Source organism: Zea mays, chromosome 6 (assembly GCF_902167145.1).
Source record: "Zea mays cultivar B73 chromosome 6, Zm-B73-REFERENCE-NAM-5.0, whole genome shotgun sequence".
NCBI classification, from domain to species: domain Eukaryota; kingdom Viridiplantae; phylum Streptophyta; class Magnoliopsida; order Poales; family Poaceae; genus Zea; species Zea mays.
Window position 1 is genome coordinate 144,368,938 of NC_050101.1, and position 10,318 is coordinate 144,379,255.

Here is a 10,318-nt window from a genome sequence, read left to right on the forward strand (position 1 = left end):
TATTTTTACAAAAAAAATCTAAGTAATAGTTTCTACAGGAAGTGCACGGTTTTGAATGGGGATGGGGAATGTGTGTGTTTAGAGTTGGAAATCCAACCTCGATACCATGTGCTACTGCTACCTGTCCGTCAGCAACGTGTGACAAAATTACTTCGGCCCATTGGATCCCAGCCCATTTTATGATTTCACACCGCAGCCCACCGTACCTGCCCCATCAGCGTTCCTTCAGCCCATGAAATGAACGCCATCTCTCTTGCGCTCGGAGTCCCTTTGGCGCGAAGATCTGGCGCCAAGCCGCCGCCTCCTTCCCGTCAAGACCACTCCCCCGGCCCCACCCGCCGCCCCCTTCTTCTTCCCTAGAGGCCTAGACCTATTCCAGCCGAGAGTGACAATCTCCAGTCCAAAGCTCTATTGCAGACCTCGAATCTTCCACAAGGGGCATTCGTTAGTGATGGAGGCGTTCGGTGGGTTCTTCGTGGACGAGAAGGCAGTGCGAGTGGAGAACATCTTCCTTGAGTTCCTGAAGCGGTGAGTCAGCCCCCGCCGCCGCCGCCTATTCTGCAGCAGCCATTTTTATGTCTTCTTCTTCTAGGGTTCTGCCTGTTTGACTGAGGCGGTGGGTATGGTGTTCTTGGACCTGCAGATTCAAGGAGTCGGATGGCGCGGGGGAGCCGTTCTACGAGGCCGAGATGGAGGCTATGCGGTCGCGGGAGTCCACCACCATGTACGTAGACTTTGCGCACGTCATGCGCTTCAACGACGTCCTCCAGAAGGCCATCTCCGAGGAGTACCTCAGGTGAGACTAAAGTTCCTTTTACATTTTGGTTTGACATGATAGAAGCTGGTCTGTGAAAGTAAAGTGGACAGGTTTGGTACTCGAATTTGAGATTGAGACTGGTCCGAATTCTCATGTTTTGAATGGACACCAAGCGGGGGAAATGGGGGTGGGGCGATTTGGTTAACCTTTGGGGATTTCTGGATTAGATTTAATTCAATACAATCAACATATTTTGATTGGATTTGTGGAGACTGGACAAAAATGTAGTAGTTTGTTGTCGGTTTCTACTTTCTAGTAACCTGTTTATGTGTCCTTTTATTATATTATAATTTATTAGAAAATTAGAATTTTTGCTAAACTTTGAACATTCATTTGCGACCTTCTTAATTTGTCAAAGTAAGTTCTAACAACTGGCTCTTTTATTGTATTCAGGTTTGAACCATACTTATGGAATGCATGCAAGAGATTTGTGTTGGAACACCGGGCTGGCGAGAACCGTGCCCCAATCATCTCAGATGATAGCCCCAACAAAGATATCAACATTGCCTTCTATAACATCCCGATGCTTAAAAAGTAGAGCCTACTGCCCCAGTAGATCTTATATTTATTTTCTTTATTTCCTTTTCAATTTTAGTAGAAGAAAATGTTATTTGCTTGTGATTTAGCATGGTTCATGGATTCTGCAAAGCGATTGTCTTCAGCAATCCTTTGATAAATTCTATGAGAATGCTTAATTGCAAGATAGTCAATCAAATTTGACTGAAATTACTGTTATGGCAGACTGAGAGAGCTTGGGACAGCCGAAATCGGTAAGCTCACAGCAGTAATGGGTGTTGTCACACGGACAAGTGAAGTGCGGCCTGAACTATTGCAAGGCACCTTCAAATGCCTCGACTGCGGCAATGTTGTAAAGAATGTGGAGCAGCAGTTCAAGTACACTGAGGTATTTCGTCTGAACATGTACCCCATTATATTCTCACTAATGCATTGTGTCTAATGATGGCTTCTTGTATCTTGTTTACAGCCAATAATATGCGTTAATGCAACATGCCAGAACCGAACAAAATGGGCCCTTCTCCGCCAGGAAAGCAAATTCACAGATTGGCAGAGGGTCAGAATGCAGGAGACATCAAAAGAGATACCTGCTGGATCACTTCCTCGTTCCCTTGATGTCATTCTGCGGCATGAGATTGTTGAGAAGGCTAGAGCTGGGGACACGTGAGGAAGCTTCTTTTTTTTACTTTATTCCTCTCCTTGATTAACTTTGTTTGACTGAATGTTTTGTTTCTGGCATTTCCAGGGTTATATTTACTGGAACTGTTGTTGCAGTTCCTGATGTTATGGCACTAACTTCACCTGGCGAACGAGCAGAGTGTCGCAGGGAAGCTCCTCAGCGAAAAATGGGAGGTGTTCAAGAAGGTGTAAAGGGCTTGAAGTCCCTTGGAGTTAGGGATCTCTCTTATCGCCTCGCTTTTGTAGCAAATTCAGTGCAGGTATGAACTCTTTTTGAGCACAGAAGTTCCTCTCATTAGTGTCGTTTTAACATGTTCTTAACATAGCAATATGTTTTACTTTAAATGTTTCTTCTAAAGATATGGAGGCGCCGAGGCCCCTACAGTGAGCAAACGTTTTACCTTAAATGTTATTAGGTCGCAGATGGCAGGAGGGAAGGGGACATCAGGGATCGGGACACAGATGGTGATGACAGCGGGAGACAGAAATTCACAGTAAGTTAATTTTGCAATCTAAAAACTACTGCTTTTCCACAAAGAATGGGGAGGTAATCGTTCCTGAAAACAAAAACTGCGGAAGTACTTCTCATGTTTTTAATATTACCTTTTCTGTTATGTGTTGTCGATTCCTTTGTGGGCTGGCATTATGCCAGGCGCCAGCAGAGTTAGTCTGTTAAGAGTGATAAGTGTTAGGCAATAATTAAGGAGGCTTTATCCTCCTGGGAGGCTTATCCTTCCAGTGGGCTTATCCCCTAGTAATCTGTAATTCGGTTAGGCCCCTGAGCTATAAAGGTGGCCTTAGATTGTACTAGGGGGATCATCAAAGAAGTTGTACCTGTGGGTGCGGCTGCTTGATCACCGTGGCAAACTCCATGCCCTCTGGTGATCCAGTTCTCCAGCCGCCGCACAGGATGCCCTATTCCTTGCGTTCTTCTACTCAATCCACCTTGATAGCCCATCCTTCGTGGTGCACTCCTCCCCGTCCTGCGCATCGCAGCAGGGTTCACATCATTATGGCATAAGCTAATTGTCACAGATGGTTTAACCATGGCTACATTGTCTGTATTTTTCTTGTGACAAGTATATGAAGGCTCCTTCAGATATTTTGAACTCATGAAACGTTGGATGCTCATTGTTGATTTGGTACTTATTGTCGGTGCATGCTGAACTATGCTTCTCTGCAAGCTCTTATCTGTCTTCTTGTGGCTGTTGGATGTATTCTAAACATTTCCTTTCTGTTTCTTAACTCTTGGTTATTATATTTATGTTCAAAACCATCTCTTTTGCAGGAAGAAGAGGAAGATGAGGTTGTTAGGATGAGGAACACTCCTGATTTCTTTAATAAGATAGTTGATAGCATATGTCCTACCGTCTTTGGTCATCAAGAAATTAAGAGGGCAGTGCTTCTTATGCTTTTGGGTGGTGTTCATAAGATAACACATGAAGGGATCAACCTTAGAGGTGACATCAATGTCTGTATTGTTGGTGACCCAAGCTGCGCAAAGTCTCAGTTCCTAAAGTAAGCATTGTCATGGCATTTTCTTTAAATCATGTCGCTGTGATGAACTTTTCAGAAATTTGATCTTTGTGCTTCCTCCTTGCTAGATAACACATTTTACAAATAATGGTAATCATGCATTTGTGCTAACGAGGAATGTCAGTTACAGTACTTGCCTACTTGTCTGTGTTCTCATGAATGTACCGTTGGTTTTTAACTGCTTGAACATATTCTGTTAAATGTTGATATGAGTCTTGAAATGCTAATAATTCTGTGTTACAGTTGCTTTCATTTTTGTTTTACTAAAATTGATGTTATATAATTAAATTATTTCCTTCATTAATCATAATGAAAATTTAAATTGTGATTTTCAATACAATGGCCAGATATACTGCTGGTATTGTTCCAAGATCTGTTTACACGTCAGGGAAGTCATCATCTGCTGCTGGTCTGACAGCAACTGTTGCTAAAGAACCGGAGACTGGTGAATTCTGTATTGAGGTACTACCAGTTTTAGAAATATTCATTTTTTCAGGATAAGTATTGTTGAATGCAAACAAAACATTGAGAAATCTCTATATAATGGTTGCATAATTCTAGTGTGGGTAGCAATAATCACTGAGGTAATAAACATTCATAACCATCACGAAATCGAAATGCATCATTATAATCCTTACAAACATGTCTACTTAAGAGAACTAACTTCCATTAAGACAGCTGTGATATTTTGTCACGATTTTTTTCTCTTACAGATTCTGATGTGTTTGATGTTCTCCTTGCTTGCAGGCTGGTGCCCTGATGTTAGCTGATAATGGCATTTGTTGTATCGATGAATTTGATAAAATGGACATCAAGGATCAGGTATGTCTACCAATAGCTTCTGTTTACTTTCCCTTTCTTAATTGTCATTCATGTCAAAAAATAAATGTGTCTTGTTCCATATATTCATTGTAGGTCGCTATACATGAAGCAATGGAACAGCAAACAATTAGCATAACCAAAGCAGGAATACAGGCAACTTTGAATGCACGAACATCAATTTTAGCTGCAGCAAATCCGACCGGGGGCCGTTATGACAAGTCAAAACCACTTAAGGTACCTCAAGGTCATCTCATTTCTTCAAAATTTTACATGTGTATTCAAGCATTACATGTTATGATGTGAAAACTGATTTTTTAAAATCTTATGTTTGTTAAAATCTATTTTTTTGGTTTGCTGCAATCTCTTCCAGTACAACGTGGCATTGCCCCCAGCTATCCTTTCAAGATTTGATCTCGTCTACATCATGATTGATGAACCTGATGAAAACACCGACTACCACATTGCTCATCACATTGTAAGAGTCCATCAGAAACGTGAAGAAGCACTTGCCCCTGCATTTAGCACTGCACAACTGAAGCGTTATATATCTTTTGCGAAGTCTTTGAAACCTCAGGTTTGCCTCTTTACTGCTCTTGTAAAAGCAATCTTGAGAAAATGTGTTTTAACTTCTCATAGCCTTATAGTTATCTCTTTATTTCATTTCAGCTGAGTTCAGAAGCAAAGAAAGTTCTGGTGGAGTCGTATGTTACCCTCCGTAGAGGGGACAGTACTCCTGGAACTAGGGTTGCTTACAGGATGACAGTTCGGCAATTGGAAGCATTGATTCGGCTGTCAGAAGCTATTGCTCGAAGCCATTTAGAAAGAGTTGTAAGTTTACTAATTCACTTCTACTATGATGAATCATCTTCTTCATGTACCACTTCTCTATCTGTTCTGATGGAATCATGGAACATATTAAGTCACTTGCCCTTTCATGGACAATGTCATCAACCTATATTTGATCTTCACGCTGTTTGCATTGTTATTCTTGTCCATTTCCATTAATTTGTAACTAGCTTCATTTGGTATCAAAATCTTTTAGGTTCTCCCAGCTCATGTCCGCCTGGCAGTTAAATTGCTCAAGACATCAATCATCAGGTGATTTGGTTGAACTGGTAACCTTTATACGAGTTGATATGTGCATTATGATGTCACTGATGCGAACCTCATTGATTTTGTGTAGTGTTGAGTCAAGTGAAGTTGATCTCTCTGACTTTCAAGATGCTGAAGATGGAACAAACGTACCTTCTGAGAATGATGCTGGACAGCCAGCTGAAGAAGGTGCTGCTCCTCAACAGCAGGATGCAGGTGCCTTTCCAGGTGTTAAAACTTAATATTGCTGTCTTTTTATTAGGCTGTTTCTGACCATTTTGTTATTTATGTCAAAACACTAGAAAATGACCAAGCAGCGGATAACGGTAAGAAGAAATTGGTAATAACTGAAGAACACTTCCAGAGAGTTACTCAAGCTTTGGTTATGAGACTAAGGCAGCATGAAGAGTCAGTCAAGAAAGATGGTACTTCTTGGATTACTTTGTCTTCTAGGCTTATTGACTCAACCATACCCATGCATGTTTATCCTAACAACAGTCCAGCTCAAAATCTATACTTTGCTTAATGATGATGCAGGAGATGGTATGGCTGGCATGAAACAAGGGGATCTTATCATTTGGTATGTTGAGCAGCAGAATGCCAAAGGCGCATATAGTTCTACCGCGGAGGTGAAGGAAGAAGTGAAGTGTATCAAGGCCATTATAGAGGTGAGTCCTGCATTGCTCAATATTTGGGTATGGTAATTCCCAAACCTGAGTGCATTCTAACCAGATGAACACAACACAGCATAGCATGACGATGCAACTAAACTCATCAAGTATGTGCATATGCAGAGACTCATACAGCGGGAAGGCCATCTTATAGTCATTGACGAAGGCACAGCGGCTACTGCCGAAGATGGCAGTCGCTCAAGAACATCAGAGAGCAGAATATTGGCAGTTAACCCGAACTATGTTATTGATTAGCAACAGCATCGTAACATGCTACTAACTCAATTCAGCTGATCTGTTTAACTAACAGAAGCTATAATTTGGGTGATGTGTCTGTTGTGCCCTAGCATTGTTGTATCATCTCCGTGACTGATGTCATTGCAAGGGATCACATGATCTCCAAAACTATATAATTCGTACAGTATTTTGCTTTCTTAAGTTCACCCTTTTGGGTCCATTTAAGGGCTTTCGTTTCATCGTTAATACATGGGGATTGGATGGTATTGAGTCGGTTTAAATTTATAGCAAGTCAAAATCTATCTCAATCCATTTCAATACACTTCAATTCATATGAAATTGGAATAACCGAACAAGGTCTAAGGGATTGTTCGGTTTCATTGAAATCTATATTGATGGGAGTGGATCGTGTAGGTTTCAATCTATATCAAGTCAAAACCTTTTATAATTTTTTCCAATCCCTTTAAATCTCTTCCGATTCATGAGGTATAGTAATAACTGAACAAGCCTAATTTGGATAAAATGTTGCTTATGAGCATTGAATCCTCTAAATCCAAGCAAATTTGTGCTATTTGGTGAACAATGTCACATCCATTTTTATTTATTTATTACGTCTAAGCTGTGCGACAAAAATAATTTAGACAATAATTAAGCATATAGAGATAAATACAATAATTAAGCATATAGAGATAAATGGTGATGCAAATCAAACAACCAGAAGATCGTATTGTATTGAACTTTTCTCCAAGGCAATACTAAATACTATGAAAGTTATCAAGTGAAACCTGGTTATCCGAATGACATTAGATTATGACACTGTTAAAGAGACATCGCTGAAGTTAGATATTGGATAAATGGTAGAGATACAAAGGATGTACAATATATAGGCAAGGATTATGTAAGGTTTATAGAAAGCATCCAATCAATAGATATCCTTGCCTAACCTATAATCAACTACCATAAACACCAAGACACATAGCAAGCACATCACACATGATAGGCATAATCAGCCTAATAATAGTTTAACTGACATCCCCACAGTCGAAACTTCTAGTCACTAGACGTTAAGACTGGACAAAAACTCTGAAAACACCAACGAAGGCAATCCTTGGTGAAGATGTTCACAAATTGCAAGGTCGCCGGGATGTGAAGAACACATACATCACCAATAGCGACATGTTCCCACACGAAGTGAATATCAATCTCGACATGTTTAGTCTGGTGGTGCAGAACAAGGTTGTTTGAGAGATATACGACACTGACATTGTCACAATAGACGATAGTGCTCCTAGTCAGCGGGTTGTGGAGTTCCTGAAGCACCTAACATAACTAGCAAGCTTCGACTACTTGTCGTATCTAGTGAGGTGTCTGGTGCGCCACCAGATACGACGGGTGCCCTTTAGCTCTCTAAGTTGATTTTAGCCCTCTCTACATGCATATCTGGTGCTTCCTGTCTGGTGCACACCAAATGCCTTGGTGTATTCTAGGTTGTTTTTATTTGTTTCTTCGCATTTGTTTGCTTGTGCTTGTCTTGTCTTGTCTTGTGTCTTGGACTTTTATATGTTATTAACAAGTGTTGAATGGATCATTTGAAGTCCTTCTCATGATATATTGATATTCTAAATCACTTTGTTGAATTTGTCCAAGTTCATGTTGCATCAATTGAACTATAGAAATAAACACTAGCAATGGTGTTAGTCCAAATGGTTATGTTTATCATGTAACACTAAAATCTAATAATAAAATGGCCAAGGTCTATTTTTCTTACAAGGATAGACTATATTATACAAGGATTCAGGCAACGAAGACCGATTGAGCAAGAAGCAAGGGTCCTCAAAGATATACCTCACAAAGGAACAATACCTTGTGCTTAGTATTAAATTTGTTTTTTTGTGATTGTTTAATGTTGGTATTGGTATGATATCTAAGCTTATCTGTGCTAGTGATGGTTCTATGGATGGCACCCGTTCTAGATGCCTATGCTGCTTAGTGTAGACATTGGGCTTTGAAAGACTTTCATAAATCATTATTGCAATACATGGATTGTCGAGACTCAAATCCAAACCATAACTTCGTCAGTGATGACTACCTTCAAATGGTTAAACGTATTGTAAGATTAATGTAACTATGTCAACCACCAACTAATATATTTATTCGTGAAAGTCATTTGTTCATACAGGAAGTTAGGACAGGTCAAAAGCCTATGACATTGATGTGTACATAGCGGGCCATTGAGGATTGGACCCTAGTAATCCCGAGCAGCTATGCAGCCAGTCGACCACAGATCAGATGATGAGTTTTGGCTCAAAAGCATAAATAGTTCAACTATCACAACGTATGCATTTCTAAGTTTACAAATGTTGTATAAGCGAAATATGGGGAGAAGATGGTTCAGCGGCATGGCCTAGACTTTGATTAGCGACATGAACTATTCGATGTTGCAGTTGTGCATGCTTGTTGTGGAGGAAAAAACATGGACGATTAGCTCTAACTTATCAAATTTCACGAGTACTATTAACATGATCATGTTCTAAGCATATTTTCGAAACACTTATAGGTACACCCTTTCAAATGAATATGATATACTTGATAGAGGTGAGAGCTTAGAGGATGAGTTCTTCATCCCATAGCTCGAGCATTTCCTTTCGTAGGTCCACAGAGAAGGAGTTGGAGGCTAGGCTACGCAAAAAGTTGAGACACCGCGACCTGCATTAGAAGGCGCACCAGAACTACTTCTAGTCTTTCATGTAGCAGCAACAGGTGGTGATTCAAGTAAGTATAACTGATGCTTAATCTTCATTCACAGATTAAAAATAATCTCTACAATACCAACACATTTGTTTAATAGGCATCATTCAAGCAATAGGGCCTGAATGTAGTCCTCCTAGAGTTTTGATTACCGCCACCGTTGTTGCCGCAATGGAGCCTTTTCTAGCTACACCAGCTCAGACACACAAATCTTATGCCATTCTTTAATAACATAGTCCAGGCTAACATTTTGTTCTAGTTATTCTAGCCGAACTTAGCATATTGTATGTTAACTTTGTAACTTCATGTGAAACCAAGTAAATACAGTCCATTTTATGTTAACTTTATGAGTTCTTGATTCAGTTATCAAATTCGAATAAAACTTTAAAATGTAGCTTCGATTGATAAACTCATGAACTAGTTGGTAGCTACAAGAGATAAAATATGAATTATATCTAAACTTGATCAAATGTCTATTGAATAGGGATTGGGGATGCACAAACACTAGTTTCACACATCACCTACAATATACCTGCATCTAGAGACTAGGTCCATTCTATAACTCTCAAACTATTCATATGATTTGAACATTTATGTATTCCACTTGTGAACATTTGTATTCTTGCTATATAGGATACTGAGAGCACCTAGAGGGGGGGGGGGGTGAATAGGTGATCCTGTAAAACTTAAAACTTAAGCCACAAAACTTGGTTAAGTGTTAGCACAATAATCACCAAGTGGCTAGAGAGAAGATCTTGCACAATACGATAACCACAAGGAGTTCAACACAGAGATGACACAGTGATTTATCCCGTGGTTCGGCCAAGTACAAAACTTGCCTACTCCACGTTGTGGCGTCCCAACGGACGAGAGTTGCACTCAACTCCTCTCAAGTGATCCAATGATCAACTTGAATACCACGGTGTTTTGCTTTTCTTTTCTTATCCCGTTCGCGAGGAATCTCCATAACTTGGAGCCTCTCGCCCTTACACTTTTGATGTTCACAAAGAATCACGGAGTAAGGGAGGGATGAGCAACTCACACAAGACACAAAGATCACAGCAAATACGCACACACAAGACCCAGACTTGAGCTCAAAAAGACTAGCACACTAGAACGGGGCTCAAATCACTAGAATGTCGAACAAGTGTGCAAGAGTGAAGTGTGAGTGATCAAGAATGCTCAAAGGATGCTTGGTGTA

General features: G+C 40.2%; 1 protein-coding gene across 2 annotated transcripts; it reads left to right on the top strand.

Annotated features, from left to right (window-relative positions):
- Window positions 1-248: 248 nt before the first annotated feature.
- Window positions 249-6,594, top strand: LOC100279753 (uncharacterized). 2 transcript variants are annotated; one of them, XM_020538909.3, is made up of 18 exons: window positions 249-528; window positions 644-796; window positions 1,211-1,351; window positions 1,559-1,721; window positions 1,803-1,996; window positions 2,079-2,271; window positions 2,428-2,505; window positions 3,300-3,529; window positions 3,895-4,009; window positions 4,295-4,369; window positions 4,463-4,603; window positions 4,740-4,943; window positions 5,036-5,197; window positions 5,412-5,467; window positions 5,553-5,689; window positions 5,764-5,886; window positions 5,999-6,129; window positions 6,256-6,594. In XM_020538909.3, the coding sequence occupies exons 1-18, from the start codon at window positions 452-454 to the stop codon at window positions 6,385-6,387; spliced, it is 2,505 nt and encodes an 834-aa protein (XP_020394498.1). In that variant the 5' UTR covers window positions 249-451; the 3' UTR covers window positions 6,388-6,594. The 2 variants fall into 2 exon arrangements, with proteins under 2 accessions (XP_020394498.1, NP_001347922.1); NM_001360993.1 differs by having other exon boundaries at window positions 316-528; window positions 5,553-5,677; window positions 6,256-6,589.
- Window positions 6,595-10,318: the final 3,724 nt, after the last annotated feature.

Bases quoted from the DNA above. Each gene is read 5' to 3' on its own strand.
- LOC100279753 (XM_020538909.3), top strand. From the start codon at position 452: ATGGAGGCGTTCGGTGGGTTCTTCGTGGACGAGAAGGCAGTGCGAGTG. The intron at 2,272-2,427 runs GTATGAACTCTT...AAATGTTATTAG, and splicing joins TTGTAGCAAATTCAGTGCAG to GTCGCAGATGGCAGGAGGGA. The intron at 4,010-4,294 runs GTACTACCAGTT...CCTTGCTTGCAG, and splicing joins CTGGTGAATTCTGTATTGAG to GCTGGTGCCCTGATGTTAGC.